The sequence below is a fragment of the Podarcis melisellensis genome (genome assembly GCF_964234715.1).
Source record: "Podarcis melisellensis genome assembly, chromosome: 7".
In the NCBI taxonomy this organism is placed as follows: Eukaryota; Metazoa; Chordata; class Lepidosauria; order Squamata; family Lacertidae; genus Podarcis; species Podarcis melisellensis.
The window spans coordinates 72768658-72786281 of NC_138539.1; the positions used below are offsets into that span (position 1 = coordinate 72768658).

Genomic DNA, 17624 nt, shown 5'->3' on the forward strand with positions numbered 1-17624 from the left:
GAGAGAAAATTAGCCAAAGCAGTTGTGTGTGTGCACCTGTATGTGTGCATATATGTTAAGGGGAATACAAGTTGAGCAGTTAATGTGCATAACAACAGACCATTGTTATCTGTAATCTGCCCTTGAAGAAGGAATTTTGAACATTTCCCAGTAAACATGCATCATCTACAACAGGTCTTGGGGAATGGGCATATTTTGACGGAATTGTATACATTCTGTGGTCAATGTGCAGAATCTCCAATATGTCATAATCTCTCACTGATCAGTTTGGAAATGGGAAGAAATAGACTTATGGATGAAAGCATGCAAGAGAGACACTGGCCAGAGATTGAGTGATCTCCCCATTCTTATATGTATATAGGTATATGTATGTTTTGTGATACAGGAGACTGTCTTACAGCTGTGCAACACCTTGCATTTATCATAACAAAAGTAGACATGTGTAAATCAGACTTTGACTGTTGAGATATTGGAAGCTCCCAGGGATGCAGACAGATAATGCTGGAGGGAATTGTAGGGGCCTACTCCTCCACTGTGAATCTCTGCTTATCTTCTATCTTCTTAGCAGCTAATTGTCCTAGGAATTAGGAAGGAAAGGAACAACTGCCAGCTCATTTGTCTTCAGGCATCCTCCCTTCTTCTTAGTTCACACTAGGGTAAAGGATGAAGTTCAGTTCTAATATGATGTGCTTGTAACAGTTTGCATAATGAAATGCAGGTATCCTTAGAAATTATCATTTCTCCAGTTTTTGCAAAAAAAAGTACAAAAAAGCATCGGAGGAAATGTGCATAAGAATACCTATATTAAAGAAAATAACATACAAAATGTATCATATGAGACAAAATGTTGCAAAAATGTGTATATTGGGCAAAACTGCATAAAATGTGAATATTGAAAGAAATGCATATTAATGCAGAAATATGACAAACTAAATTTAAGATTGAAAAAATTAGAATCCGAGAAAAACAGCAATTTGTCCTCATTTGCATACAGAGACTTCTGAAATAACAATTACTTCCTTTCTGTCACATACTTCTGAGGATTATGAGCAGGGCTTGTTGATAACACGACATACTGATGGCAGGAGGGCGACTCCTGTTTCTCTGCCCTACCTTTAAAGCTTTCTGTTCTCAAAACAGTGGCCCTCCTCAAGAACCACGCAGTTTTAAAATGTCAAGGACAAACAAAATTGATTTGCTCCACAGTAGCCTCATGTTCCGTTCATATTGCTCGTTTCATTGCAAGAATATGCAGGTGAAACTCAGGTTAGAGGGCTTTCATTACGATTCCTCTGTGATTATAACATCACCACTGACCTGCTCTCATTTTATACTTTGTCCTTTTGGTCTTTCTCATCGCTTCAGCTTTCTCTTTCCTGTTGCAGATAGTCCTGTTACATTTGTTGTATCCAGATCAGGTCTGCACACAGAGCTGAACACAGCTGTGTATGTTGTTCCATGCTTAGCACTGCAAAAAGGAAATGGACGAAAGGTGGGTGGGTGGGTGGGTGGGTGGTTGCCAAACACCTGGCAATCCACCAACAAGTGATTGTTGGGTGCTGTTCAGCTTACCAGGTTGTTATTTGCATAGAACATATGGTTCATAGAGAACCAAGGTCTCATGGTATTGTAACATTGTGCTTTCTTACCATGGGACATTTTTGATGGTGAAATGCAGAGGAGAACATAGAGTGAATAGATCAGTGTTGGGTAAACTCCACCTGAGTGGTCAGGGATGATGAGAATTGCACTCCATCAGCATCTGAAGGGCTTCAGGTTCATTATCTCTGCAATAAATCCACACACAGTTCACCACATGGTGAAGCCACTGTAGGATAACAACATCACATAACCAGTTCACCACATGGCCTAAATTTATTGGTGCCATTGCAAAGCTTGCTTCGAATTAGGATAGTGTACTGGAGCTCAGAGGGACGTGGGTGGCGCTGCGGGTTAAACCACAGAGCCTAGGACTTGCCGATCGAAAGGTCGGTGGTTCAAATCCCCACGACGGGGTGAGCTGCCATTGCTCGGTCCCTGCTCCTGCCAACGTAGCAGTTCGAAAGCACATCAAAGTGCAAGTAGATAAATAGGTACCGCTCCAGCGGGAAGGTAAACGGCGTTTCTGTGCAGTGCTTTGGTTCTCCGGAAGCAGCTTAGTCATGCTGGCCATATGACCCGGAAGCTGTAGGCTGGCTCCCTCGGCCAATAAAGCAAGATGAGCGCCACAACCCCAGAGTCGGTCACGACTGGATGTAATGGTCAGGGGTCCATTTACCTTTACTAGAGCTCAGCATCCTGCCTCAGCCATGAAGTATGTTGAGCAGTCTTGAATTTTAGTATCTCTAAGTTGAAATTACCTTTCAGAGTTGCTATGAGGGGAAAGCATAAGATGATTCATAAACCCTTGAGATACTTTGTGGAAAATTAGAATTGCCACTGAATTTTCCCTGGGGCAACAGCTGAAGAAAATTAAAGATTCTTCCTCAGGTGAAACATCCATTATTATAAGAAAATAATTGGGAAAACACTTCATTAACATTTCACAGGAGGTGTCTACATTTCAGGGGTGGATCAAAATGTGATTTATAAATGTGCTTTGAATTGTAAACACAGGGAATATGATAAAGTCACATGGTCTCTTTACCTTGTGCCAACTAGTCTGTATTCTCAGTACACCAGTTTTGATCACACAAACTGCTTCCATAAAAACAAAGCCCTGATGGATCAGGCCAAAGATCCATCTATCAGGACTGGAGTACAACAGCATTCTCCCCTGTTATGATTCCCAGCAGCTGTATACAGTTCCATAGTGTGTCATGTACTGAAGACAACAATCCCCTTGGTCACCAAAGCTAATAATGCAAGACAGAGGGTGGATCTACACTCATGGTTTTTAATGTCAAGGAAGGGTTAAGGAATGGTTTTGATAATGTAGATGGACACCTGACATCCTACCTTTTATGTTCATAATGCATTATTACCTTGTCTTTTTTATCACTTATTTTTAATCGTTTTATGCTGCTATATCGGTGAAACACTGCTTATATGTTCCTCTATAGGTTGTTGTTTTTTAATGGGATGTGAGTGGTGCTGTAGGTTAAACCACAGAGCCTAGGACTTGCTGATCAGAAGGTCAGTGGTTCGAATCCCCGCAATGGGGTGAGCTCCTGTTGCTCAGTCCCAATGCCAACCTAGCAGTTTGAAAGCACATCAAAGTGCAAGTAGATAAATGGGTACCCCTCCAGCAGGAAGGTAAACTGCGTTTCCGTGTGCTGCTCTGGTTTGCCAGAATTGGCTTAGTCATGCTGGCCGCATGACCTGGAAGCTGTACGCCGGCTCCCTCGGCCAATAAAGCGAGATGAGCGCCGCAACCCCAGAGTCGGTCACAACTGGACCTAATAGTCAGGGGTCCCTTTACCTTTATAGGCTTTTAATCTTTTTTTTTACTGCATTCAAAGTCCCCACGCCCACAATGGTATTCAAGGGACAGTGTTCAAAGGACACAGAGGGAGGGAGGGAAGATTAAAACGTGACGCCAGAGCAACCAGCGACCAGCAGGGAAAGAAACAGCATTTGGGAAAATGGTGTGGCTCGGTATTGCTTCCATTTGATGAGGGGGGGGGACCAAGTTAAAAAACATTTTAATTAACAAGAATGCCCTGCAAGGTTTCAGTACAACATATCTAATATTGTTCTATTATGAGGAAATAACATTAAACAGGTCAGTGTAGCTCCAACCAGAGAGACTGAATTGACAATAAATTTGAACAAAGGAAGATGAACACATGCTTTGAAAGGCAGCTGCATGCTTTTTAATTTGTTCTCCTCTTACATCCCCCCCCGCCCCATTTTTAGTCAAAGGGAAATAGCAAAGTGGATTTAACATTTTACCCTTCACTTGAGTGAAAACATGCATTGTTTGTTTTCATTACTTCCCTTAACAGCATGCTGCCAAGGTAAGAGCCATTAAGATGTTCCATATGTTACTGAGGTACCATTACTGAAGGATGGTGGCAGCCTAATTACACAGTACATCATTGGAAATCTGAGTTTGGCAGGAGCTGAAGAATCCTTCAGAGTTTCAGATTAATCCAAATGACCCTGGCTTTTATTGCTGCTGAATTTCTGGAAATGCAACAGAATGCCAAGTTGCTGTAAATAAAACACTGCAGCCTAAACAATTTGAAATAAGTAATATACAACTGCCTTGACTCACTTATTCCCTTCATTGTAGAGCCAGCCATATTTCTTAAAACAGAAAACAAGCTCCTCATTGACTGGGATGTTTTGCAACTTTGTAAGTGAAGAAAAGGGACAACCAGCATTAGAAATTCACCCATTGTTTTATGCTGACCTAGACTACAAAAATTAAGGCACTAAAACCCTTCTCAAATATACAAATTTTAAAATGTCTTGTGCAGTATCTGTTCAATCAAGCCCAGCCCAACCCACCAGCCATGTACACTGGCCTTGACAAATTTCTTGTTACTGTTCCCTACCTGGGATTGCAAAAACGGGAGTGCTGTCAAGTGGTTGGCAGGCCAGATGGCATGGTTGGTGGACCTAGTCAGAAGCTATACATATTTGATTTATGAACAAGTAAAAGAAATCTAGAGGGCTAGGTTTGCTATTGAAACCTACAATGACATACCCTCCAACATTTCTCCAATGAAAATAGGGACATCCTAAGGAAAAATGGGATCAAATCAGAAACTGGGATGGCTTCTGTAAATCTGGGACTGAAAAATAGGGATACTTGAAGGGTCTATATTATAATAATATAATTGTAAACATGTTTTCTGATGGCTTCCCATCTGCACCACTCTATCTAGCCCCTTTGAACTGTTTTAGGTGCTTTTGGGTGTCAAAAATGAATCCAGTCTCCAAGTTGGTAGTGCCATTTCTTGCCTCTGAAGAATGACATTTTCTGCCTCTGGTTTGTCACAGTTGAAAGAAGCAACTGTATTTGAGGTCAGGAAACAGGAATGAAGGAAAGAGATGGCTTCCCTCCTACTATTTTCCCATTCCCTCACAGTCTACAGAAAAGCAGAATGTGTGTATCTGTGTGTGCAGCTCTGTGTCACTCTGTTCATGTATGTGTCAAATTGCCTGCCTGAATATTTGTGTTTCTGAAAAGCAGAATGTGTGTATCTGTGTGTGCAGCTCTGTGTCACTCTGTTCATGTATGTGTCAAATTGCCTGCCTGAATATTTGTGTTTCTGCCTGTTTCCCTGCCCTCTGTGTGTGTGTGTGTGTGCATCTGTACAAACCTTGGGCTGGAAAAAAGGTAGCCACTCCTGTTTTATAGTATCCTACTTTTCGCCCATTGAATTAAATGGGTTTCTATGTAGTTTTTCTCCCATCCAAGCACTGTCCAGACATAGGTTTTCCTATTTGTTTGTTTGCATGTACGCTCCAATTTGAAATGCTCTTCTATAAGTAGTATATAGCTGTAGCAAGGTTTTAGGCCATGTGCTTTTATACCATATGTGGACACTGCAAAATCAGATGCACCTCTTTCCCTGATTTATTGACACTAGAGATGTATCTTTTTAAGACCCACCTTATTTCTGTAATTTCAATAGTTTAAAACTTTTTTTAAAAAAAAAAAATATTGTATGATACTGTGTTCCAATGCTAATACTGTATTTTAATTGTTGTAACCCATCCTGGGTCCTTAGGGTGAAGGATGGGTAACAATAATAGTCAAGAGAGCTGAACTTTCTGAATTGAATATATTTACTTAGCCTTGGTATGAATGGAATCAGGCCAACGGGCCTAACAAACCGGGAAACCCTCATTCCAGCATGATTAATTTCTAGAGAAACCAAGCTCACAGGAAACATCCCTCTCCCCTGCTTGCGTCAAGAACCTCTCTTGAAGTACAAAAGGGGGTGGGAAATGACTTCACTAAAATTGATTAGCACAAAATCCCTGACTTCTGTTTTTGATGAAACGTTAAAATTATAGCTTCCTCTGAAATGATTAAGGAAAATGTTGAGGACATTCTTCTTCCTCGGTAGAATACGAGTGCCTTGTAGCAGTGGGAACCATTCTGTCAAAATTATGAAGCTGTTAAAATTCTTGTAACAGACTTGGGCAGTGAGAACTTCTAGCAGCAAAATGGCTTTATTCCAGTCCACTTGTTTTAGCTATGTCTAACGAACGTGGTGTGTAGAAAACAATGTGAAATGCTTTGGTGAGAAAGACACTGTGGTATATGCACACCAACTTTTTGCAGACATCTCTTTGCTGCTACACAATTGTAAGTGCAGCCCCCAGTGTAAAAATAAAGTGCCTCTGGTTTTAGGGTTATCTCTGGATACTGAAGGGCCTATGACCAGAATAGGCATTGAGACCCTGCAGAATAGCAAAGAGATACAGGGCTATCGACACGCTGGTGATATTTCAGCATAATCCGTTTTGGTGTTAGACAAACTTGATGTGATGCAACTTTGTCAAAAGCTGTGTTGAACCACATTTGCTCTTCATGATTTAAGAAATATTACCTGAATGGCTGATGTAATGCGAATAGCATTTAACGGCTTGGGATGTTTCATGGTTGATGCTTGCCCAAAACAAGACAACCAGGACATGGCTGCAAATCTAAAACTCTCCAATGCCCATTTCCCCCTGGTTTATATTTAATGTATTTATTTATTAAATTTGTGTTGCACCTTTAAAATCAGAATTGGAAGGAAAAAATAGTTTTGGCGTGGCTATTATGATAGGGATTGTATAGTGCCCTAATGTGCTTTATTAATGGTAGGGACGCAGGTGGCACTGTGGTCTAAATCTCTGAGCCTCTTGAGCTTGCTGATCAGAAGGTCGTGGTTCGAATCCCTGCGATGGTGTGAGCTCCCGTTGCTCTGTCCCAACTCCTGCCAACCTAGCAGTTTGAAAGCATGCCAGTGTAAGTAGATAAATAGGTACCACTGTGGCATGAAGGTAAAGGGCATTTCTGTGCACTCTGGTTTCCGTCACAGTGTTCTGTTGCACCAGAAGCACTTTAGTCACGCTGGCCACATGACCCAGAAAGCTGTCTGTGGACAAACACCGGCTCCCTCGGCCTGAAAGCAAGATGAGCGCCGCAATCCCATAGTCACCTTTGACTGGACTTAACCGTCCAGGAGTCCTTTACCTTTACCTTTTTACCTATGTTAATGGTAGCAGCATGCATTACAACTATCTGTAATTTGCCAAGATTTCAGCTGAATAACTGATTATCAATTTTCCACAGGTATCTTCCATCTGAAAGTACCTGAAACATCTCTCATTGGTTCAGCCATTGGAAGAATCAGAGCGGTTGATCCTGACTCTGGGAAAAATGCAGAAATTGAATATACTATTGTTCCGGGAGATGGAGGGAACTTGTTTGACATCGGCACAGATGAGAACACCCAAGAAGGGGTCATCAAGCTGAAAAAGGTATTATTATTATTATTATTATTATTATTATTATTATTATTATTATTATACTGCCCTATACCCGGAGGTCTCAGGGTGGTTCACAGTACAAAATCAAAATATAAAACCACAAAATACAAAATCAAAATACAAACAAAAACCCCTCTCCCCTTGGAAGTACATAGTGGTTTACCTAAAAATTACTTCACACAGTTAAATAAGTTGAAATCAGACTTACATCTTCCAAATGTTTAGGTCAAGAACTGCCTCCCTTCATAGCACCTAACCCAAAAGAGAAACAAACACCATCAACAGAAGAGGGCAGCAACATGATGTCCACGGTCAACCTTTCTGTCAAGTGTATTAGGCAAGAGAGATCAGTTTAGATTTCTTCTTAACCAGAAGTCCATTTTTATCCTCAGCTGGTGATGAATAAATCGGTCATTTTTTGTTACTCTCCCTTTGCCATTTCCCCAATATACAGGTCTCTAAAATTCTGCATTAGCTTGTGGGTTGTTGTTTTTTAAGTCCTTGTGAAAATTTGTCAGCATTTTAGTGTGTAGTTCTCCTGATATACACATTATTTTTCTTTTTAAAAACCAATTTCCCCTAGCATAATGTATTCCAATGTTATTTTCACTCAGATATGCATCTGAATGCAGGCTTTACGCTAATACGTGCATTTTATTTGCCTGAATAACTGCATTACAAAATTCAGCAAAGTGTAAGGTTTGAGGGATAACTGTGTTTTGAGTCGCACATTATGTTTGGAATTGTAAATTATGTGCATACACATTAAAATAAGTATGGAACTGGTTTCCTTCCCCCGCCCCCTCACATCCCCAACCTCGGCCCTGTTTTTATATTTACCTGGCACCAAGCTGTCAGTCCAGCCCTATTGGAATCTCCCAATGGATAAACTTGTAGCTATGTAATCCCGCTGAAGGGCAAAGAGTCCATTGTATCTCCCAGCCAGGAAGCTGCTCTCTCCTGTGGTTTTCAAAAGCAAGTACATTTTCAGCTCAAATCAATCACTCTCTATAGTAACTAAGAGCTTGCGGCATTTCGTTTGACTATTGCAAGTGGGCCGTAAAGCTCTGAAGGAACAGAAATGGTGTTTTAAAAACAAAAGCAAAATTAGTAGCCATAAAAGTTTTAGTACTTCACATGATTATGTGCCCAGTCTTTTGAGTGAGAGTATGGACCAAAAATGGACAAGTTACCAGTCCTACACCAGTCACACAAATAGAAATTGCATGAATAACTTGTAGGAGGCAAGATGTAAACACATACCCTCCAGTGTTTCTCAGATGAAAATAGGGACATCATTTTCTGTATCGAGAAGCTTCTCCTGCATTTGATCTTGCTGCACATGTATATGTCGTATGCACATATACATCTGTCACCTTGAGCCAATTAAAACCTCTCAGCCTAGCCTACATCGCAGGATTGTTGCAAAGAAAAAGTGTGCAAGGGAAAGGATCGTGTACAAACCTTCCACCGGTAAATAGAATGAAATAAAATTTTAGCTGTAAGCTGCCTCGAGTCCCTGTCAGAGGAAAAAGTGAGTAATAATAATACCGCAGTACCTCGGTTTATGAATTTAATCTGTTCCGGAAGTCCGTTCTTAAACCGAAACCATTCTTAAACTGAGGCGCGCTTTCCCTAATGAGGCCCTTCCATCATTCGGATTCCGTTTTTAGACCAAGGTAAAATTTGCAAACCAAGACACTACTTCCAGTCTTGTGGAGTTCATAAACCGAATCGTTCGTAAATAGGGCTGTTCTTAAACCAAGGTACCACTGTAATAGGAAACTGTGAGAATGATCAGGAACATAGGTAAAGGTAAAGAGTAAAGGGACCCCTGACCATTAGGTCTAGTCGTGGCCGACTCTGGAGTTGTGTCACTCATGTCGCTTTATTGGCCAAGCGAGCCAGCGTTCAGCTTCCGGGTCATGTGGCCAGCATGACTAAGCCACTTCTGGCGAACCAGAGCAGCACACAGAAATGCCGTTTACCTTCCCGCCAGAGCGGTACCTATTTATCTACTTGCACTTTGATGTGCTTTCGAACTGCTAGGTTGGCAGGAGCAGGGACCGAGCAACGGGAGCTCACCCCATCGCGAGGATTCGAACCACCGACCTTCTGATCAGCAAGTCCTGGGCTCTGTGGTTTAACCCACAGCTCCACCTACATCCTGATCAGGAACATACCAGAGAATAAATCCTATTGAACTCAGTGGGACTTAATTCTGAGTAAAATTGCTTAGGATTGCAGTGTAAGGCTGCACAGTCTTTACCCAGTTAACTGGGAATAAGCTCCATTGAATACAGTGGGACTAACTTCTGAGTAGACGTGAAGACTTGCAAGTGTGGGGCTCCATTTACAATAAAGAAATAAACATTCCAGTGGTACCTAAGAATTGCTGGCTGCTGAAGCATTGCATTTAAAGAAGTTAAAGTGTAGCATCTTTCCTAGTTTGGCCATGGGAGCTTATAATTAGGAAGCAGGGCCCACAACAAATATGTGGACTCAATGCATGGGTGTTTGTTGGAAGCCGTTTCCCATATAGTTGTAGAAATGTCGGTCTCATCAGTGCAATGCCTTCCTTCTTGCAAGGTTTTAAAAAATGCTCCATACACCTCAGAAGGCAATTCATACAAAACATTTCCATTTTTCAACAGCTAACATGCCAGAAAAGTAAAAGCAACAAACTGGGCCTATAAAACTACCTGCCGGTCTGTTCAGCTATTTAAGATATGAATATTGCTTGGCCTTTGGAACTCTTGTTTTCGTGGTGACACACACCAGGTCTGTCTGCCTGACAGCAATGACTGGAGTTTCTTAAGAGAATAGTTAAGGAGGTGTGAACTAAAAGCAAGCCTTACCTAGCCAGCAGAAGGTCGGTGCACTGCTGGAACAAATGGCTCTAGAGCTATCCATACCTCCTGGACCAACATGAGGCTGAGATATGAGCCCACTTCAAAATCTTAACTCCTGCCAGAATCCATTATGAAGTAGCACACTATTTATTTCTTTTTCCACACATACCTGGAGCTTCTGGCATGCACAGTTCCTGCCACATGGGTTGAAACTCTACCTGCAATTCTCCTCAGGCAGAGCAGGATAAGAAGACCTCCTACTCTCAGGGAGTGATCCAAATAGGCTTCCAATGAGATTGAATAAAAGAAAACATGGCTACCATGTGGTTTTCTTTTTTCCTCTCTCTACCACATAGCACACTTTCAACTCATATGGCAGAAACCATGCACAGACACTGCTGCAGGTGACTAGTGTCCGTTAAAAGAAAGTAAAAAGAGGAGAGTCTAAGGACTGGCTAACTTCTAAGTATTTCGAAGTTCATTTTCAAAAAATGTGCGTAGACTGACAAGAACCGTATCACAGCATTCAAAAGTGTGCAAAATCTATTAAATGCAGATCTGCATGTTTGTGCAAGAGGTTTGAATTAGGATGCTTCATTAGAAATGTAAAAGAAAAAAAGTCTCAGAGACTTAGGATTGGAGAAGACCAACGTTTTATTCCCTATTCTCAAGCAAATCACTGAATAGAGATGGTCTGGAATAACCAACATTCAATCCAAAAAGTATCTGGGCTTGTTACTAATTCAAGTTAATAGTTTAACACTTGTCAGTTACTCTGTTGTTGCAAAACAACAACAACAACAACAATATACACTGGGTTTTTTTAGGAAGGAATAAAAATATATACGCTGGTGAAAAACAGGGTTGGCTGGAGGAAATTACAAACCAGACCCTCTCCCTCATTATTTTCAATAGCTGTCGTAATCCAATACTGCTAAGCGGGAGGTATGTTTGTAGCACATCTGAAATCTCATAATGTGGCTGCTGACTCTGTGACTTTGAGCTTTGAGTCCCAGGTACAACTTCTGTTATCTCTTAGAAAGGATCAAATGCATTTCCATTTGAGTATATTGTGTCTTCTAGTGCCACACGGTGGTTGGCACTGAAACAGCAGCCAAAGGGAACTGAAGCAAGCAAGTTCTACTGCCTTATTAGCATTGCAATCAATAAGCTTTTATGATCTCTAAGTGGATAAATAGATTCTTACGGTTCAGAAAGTTAATTTTGTCTCTTATACGTTAACATCAGGCCTCCCAAGCATGTGATTCACTGAGCTGAACACAGCCCACCAGCAACCATGAAAAAAGGCCTACCATCAGTTCGACGGAGATCTTGCATTTTCTGTTTGTCCAGGACAGCAAAGTAGAGGAAATATCATCTACCTGCCAGGCCACAATATATGACTGGTGGGCTGTGTTAGGTACAGTTGCTCACAAGTTAGCTTGTTGTACACCTAAATAGTGCATTTCATATTTAAAAAATGCATGTCTGAGAGGCTACAACTCTCTCTCGAGATTATATATATATATATATATGCTTTCGTAGATTTTCACGGGTACAGGAATGCAGGTTTTGGTGTCCTCGGGTGTCTTCCCGTGTAAAAGTTGGGGTGTCTAGGCGACGTTTCGACGAGGTCTCACTCGTCATTGAGTGAGTGAGACCTCGTCGAAACGTCGCCTAGACACCCCAACTTTTACACGGGAAGACACCCGAGGACACCAAAACCTGCATATATATATATATATATATATATATATATATATATATATATACACACACACACACACATACATACATACATACATACATACAAAAGGAAGCATAAAAGCTATGTATAGGTAGTTGCCTTAATCCAACCAGGGTGCACACTGAGTTGTGGGCATGGAAGTGATGCCTTAGTCACTTCAAGGTAGGGGAATGCATGTGTGATAGAAATTTCTTTGAGTCAGTGGAAAAGGTGGGCTTTTAGGGAGTTGAAACTCACAATTCATTAACTTGCCAGTATGAATGTGGGCTCATATATAATATTTCCATGCCTAAGCAACAGCAAGGCCTTTTAGGTAGCTGGCCCATAGCTGAAAAACAATGAAGGAGCAGATCATTCCCTGGAACAAGTGTGGGGAACTGGCATTTGGTTTTCCTAGAACAGGGGTGGGGAAGTGGATCACTGCATCTTCGGTGCTGCTGAGAGCAAGCTCATTTGAATGTGCATTCTCTTTGCCCATGAGCTGATTGGTGCTTACAGCCAGGGGCATAGCATGGAGGGAGGGCTAGGGGGGCATGTAAAGGTAAAGGTACCCCTGCCCGTACGGGCCATTTGTGACCGACTCTGGGGTTGCGCGCCCATCTCGCTTAAGAGGCCGGGGGCCAGCACTGTCCGAAGACACTTCTGGGTCACGTGGCCAGCGTGACGAAGCTGCAGCTGGTGAGCCAGCACCAGCACAGCACACGGAAACGCCGTTTGCCTTCCCACTATAAAACTGTACCTATTTATCTACTTGCACTTAAGGGTGCTTTCAAACTGCTAGGTGGGCAGGAGCTGGGACCGAACGACGGGAGCTCACCCCGCCGCGGGGATTCGAACCGCCGACCATACGATCGGCAAGTCCTAGGCACTGAGGTTTTACCCACAGCGCCACCCGCATAGCCCTAAGCATATGATTTTGAGTAGGCATGGACCAAGCACCCCCAAGCAGGAATCCCCATCCCACCCTGCTTGCCACTAGGGGTCTCTGGGTGCCAGAGCCCGGCCTAGCCCTACCAAAGCATCCCTGACCCCCCTCACTGAATGGCCATCTACCAGCATTGGGGGGATGTGCCACCCTGGATAGTTTGGCAGGTAATGCAGAGCAGCCCCTTGAACCCTCTGTGCCCTGCGCCTGTCTGGCAGTGTCAGAGCTGAGGGCTTGAGTGTTTTGTTTTGAGGGTTTTGTTCACCCTCCGCACCCCACTCCCGGCACATGTCCTGGGTACCAGCAAGGGATGCAAAGCTGCTGCTGATAGCACATCCTCAAACGACTTAATAATAAATTTTATTTATATCACACCCTCCCCAGCCAAAGATGGGCTCAGAGCGGCTAACAATAGTAAAATAATACAGCATTCTAAAATCAATTCATTATAAAATCAGTTCAAATCAAATTGATGGCAACCATTGGGCTAGAGTTCTGTGAATAATTACCAAAGGAGGGGGTCAGTCTGTGCCTTCGCCAAATGCCTGGTGGAACAGCTCTGTCTTGCAGGCCCTGCGGAAAGATGTCAAGTCCCACAGAGCCCTAGTCTCTTGTTACAGAGCGTTCCACCAGATCGGAGCCACAGCCGAAAATGCCCTGGCTCTGGTTGAGGCCAGCCTAACCTCTCTGTGGCCCGGGACCTCCAAGGTGTTTTTGTCTGAAGACCGTAAGGTCCTACGTGGGACATACCAGGAGAGGCGGCCCTGTAGGTACAAGGTTCCTAGGCTGTATAGGGCTTTAAAGGTTAAAACCAGCACCTTAAACCTGATCCTGTACTCCACCGGGAGCCAGTGCAGCTGGTATAGCACTGGGTGAATGTGATCCCACAGCGAGGACCCCGTAAGGAGTCTCACTGCAGCATTCTGCACCCGCTGGAGTTTCTGGGTTAGTCTCATGGGCAGCCCCTTGAATGGACTTTGAAGTCCATTTGCAGGATTCAAACCAAACACACACACCCATTTGCAGGTGTAGTCTGCAGTCTGCCTGTGATTCATACAGGTTTGATCACCTATGGAAGGTGGAGTCAGACCGTCTTATTTGGACCACCACACAAGCGGTGGTGGGATAATATTAAGCCCTTTTAATGTAATGTTTTAGTTGCAGTGGGGTTCAGGCCAAGTTGCTGCTGCACATTGGAATGGAGCAGTGGCAAGGTCAGCAAGGTGCGAATGAGCTGGCAGGAGACCAGATTGGTTCTGCTGGTGTATTTGCACCAGGCTGACCTCACCGCTGCCTTTGTCCATCTCCATCCTGCTTTGGAGTAGCTATTCAGCCAGAGAGATATCAGGTAAGCTGTGCAGCCCCACTGTGCCATCTGCTATTGTTTAATTTGAAGTTCTGGTATTATGTGATTAATGCATGTATTAAAATTTTTGTTTCCTTAAGGGCTGGTACTGATAGAAGAAATAGAAGTTTCTCAAACCTGCCTGATGGGTTGTGCAACAAAGCATGTTGGCCCACAGGGGTGAACAAACCTCTTGTTTCATAACCTTCTGGAGACTGCATACCCTCCCCAACAAAAGAAAAACCAACAACAAATAGTGGGTTTGCAATATGTGACAGGTCAGGTGTTTTCAGCTTGGTGTGTCACACATTATGCAGGCCTGAAACAAAGAGAGCGAATGGGAATAGGTTTCTCTACACTGGGGTCTAAAGCACATTGATAATGCAGCATAGGAAAATGCCTGGCTGTTCCTATTCATGCAGCGCCTGCTCTGTGGATAAATATAGAAACTGTTTAGCTGTGCAAGTCTTCACAGATAGCAGACAGCACTGCGTGTCTCCTGTCACCGTGCGGAGACTGTGAATGAAGAGAAACACTTCCTTCTCAGTATTTGTGCTGTGTTTATTGCAACAGCATATTCAATCAATTTCAGCCTGTATTGCATTCTCTGCTTCAAAATTTGATTTTGCTTTAATTTTGAAAGAAAATTTTCTATTCTCCCTGTCTGCATGAAAGCAGAACCTGCCCGCCCCCCGCAAAAAATAATAATAATCAGCATATTTTGTGCTAAAGTAGATTAGTACAGTTCATATCCGAGTTCATATCTTGGTGGGACCTCCAAAGGGATGCGGGTGGCGCTGTGGGTTAAACCACAGAGCCTAGGACTTGCCGATCAGAAGGTCGGCAGTTCAAATCCCCGTGATGGGGTGAGCTCCCGTTGCTCAGTTCTAGCTCCTGCCAACCTAGCAGTTCGGAAGCACATCAAAGTGCAAGTAGATAAATAGGTACCGCTCCAGCGGGAAGGTAAACGGTATTTCCGTGCGCTGCTCTGGTTCACCAGAAGCGGCTTAGTCATGCTGGCCACAGGACTCGGAAGCTGTACACCGGCTCCCTCAGCCAATAAAGTGAGATGAGCAACTCAACCCCAGAGTCGGCCATGACTGGACCTAATGTTCAGGGGTCCATTTACCTTTTATTTAGATTAGTACAGACAAGATGGAGTAAAATCCCAGGTTTCCATTTTACTTAATTGTTTATAGCAGAACTGGGGAACCATAGATGTCTAGAGGTTGTTGGACTCCAATTCCCATCAGCCCTGAGAATTATGGGAGCTGGAGTTCAACAGCATCTGGAGGGACAATGGTACCCCAGCCCTGATTTATAACAATAGCTGGTATCAACAACTAGTTGCACCATGATTGTATTAACAATGGATGCATGTAGGAAGGAATCAGAATTCTAGTTAGTACTTAACAAACGCCTTGACATGCTTCTCACACTTTGCTCCTACCTGCCATCCATGTGATTGACTAGGCTTTCTTCAAAGTTCCTCAGAAGTTTCTCCAAGGAGGAACCTCCATAGTCACCTTCATGTCAGGCAAGATGTGATGGCAACCAAACTCCTGAGTGTTTGCACAGGGTATCAACAGATACCAATGCAACACAGACCATCTCAGTGAAGTCTACGTACCACAAAAATCAAAATGCACAGGTCATGGGAAATGTCTTCCCAGAGCTCCTGAGTAATAATCTCAGGCTGAAATATGAAGCAGAAGTCTAATAAATCAGGACTATCTGATTGATTTTCATTGTCATCATTATTGAGTTCATTGAGTTCAATTAGTGCCATATAGGTTTGTTCATTCATGCTTCTTCCTCTGAATGATGTAGATTAATCTCCTTGTCTCTCAGAAACCTCTGAGCAATTTAGGCTGCAATCCTAACCCTGCCTACCTGGGGAGTAATAGGTCTTACTTCCGATTAGTCATGGTTAGGATTATAGTGTTCATCAAGCTTATAAAATTAGATTTGTTTCTCTAAAATTTCCTCAGGCATTTCACCCAAGCAGGAATCTTAAAATTCACTTCAAAAATCTCACTTCTGTCAAAATTTGGCAACAGCTTTGGGATTGAGCCACACATAAACACTGAAGAAATTCCCCTAGCCATGTTGAAACACCTGTTGCTCCCCTTGAAACTCCTCAAATACCTTCATTGAGGAGAGCTCTGTGAATTCATCCCAAATTGCACTAAATACAGTGGCATAAGATTATCAGAAGAGCTTTGCTGAGACAGACCCATGGCCCGTTTATCCAGCTTTCTGCTTACACAGGGTCAAAGCAGATAGAAGCAGGCTCAATAGTATTATCCCACTCATGACCCCCAGAAACTTGTACCCTTATCCTCCACTAATCTATCTAATTCTCTTTTAAGCCTCTTTCCGTGTCCAGTAAGTCTAAGACACCTTTGCCTGGTGACACTGTGGCCCATAGATTGCAGCAAAATACTGGGCAAGGTTTTGTCCAGTATCCTCTCTGTGTGATGGGTTTGTGGGGGGAAAGCTGTCTCATGAGCCCTTGCAAAGCCTATATAGGGCTGTTTTCCCTGGAGGTAAGGGTCATCCTGCCCAGTGCCCACCCACCCTCAGGTTAGAGCCTTCACTGAGCAATTTTGGGTCACTGGTTGACATGGCCAGAAAGGAATTCTTCTCTTTCAACCTGATTGGCACTTGTTTGGGGTTTTTTCATCTCTCCCTCAGTGAAATTATGGCCTTCCTTCATTAGGCAGAAAACCAGTATTTGTACAAGGGTGGAAATGGCATTAGACAGGATCAACATAGTATGGGGGAGCCCCCATAAGTAGCCTGAGGGAAGGATTGACCAGGGCACCCCCAAGGTTGGGGTATCTGCTTTGTTAGAATCTGCACCCAGTGACACCTTGCTTGCTGGCTTGTACCATAGCAAGGTTCAACATTGGCTGACTCCCATGGAACAGGTTTGAGGTAGTCCATACCTGGCTTGATCCATTACATCAACATGGGGCTTGTGGAATGTTGAACTGGTCCTGGGACCCAATGCCATGCCAACCCTTACCCTGCCTTCTGCTATCAATAATGATTTGGCCTGATTTTATCTCATCACACTCTGGTTATTTTGCTGCTCTCATGGGTCACATCGTGAGCCTGCCTGGGCAAAGCTGTTGCTATGACTACTGCATCCTGCAGGACAGAGAGAGAACCTTTTTCTCTACCCACCATGCATGATGTGTGTGTTTTTTACATTTTCTTCCATCTCTGCAGGCACTTGTTCCTCTTGCATCCCCTTTTCTACAGCAGACACCCACAGTGAGGCAGTTCCTCAATCTTTCTCCTCCTGCA

The 17624-nt window shown here is 43.2% G+C and overlaps 1 protein-coding gene across 4 annotated transcripts in view; it reads left to right on the forward strand.

Moving 5' to 3' along the window:
- The window catches only part of CDH12 (cadherin 12), a 652390-nt gene that overhangs the window by 602245 nt on the left and 32521 nt on the right, over positions 1-17624 (forward strand). For all 4 annotated transcript variants that reach the window (XM_081918186.1, XM_081918185.1, XM_081918188.1 and 1 more), the window contains one exon: positions 7244-7431. In XM_081918186.1, coding sequence (XP_081774312.1) covers positions 7244-7431 — 188 coding nt within the window. The remainder of the gene's footprint in view (positions 1-7243; positions 7432-17624) is intronic.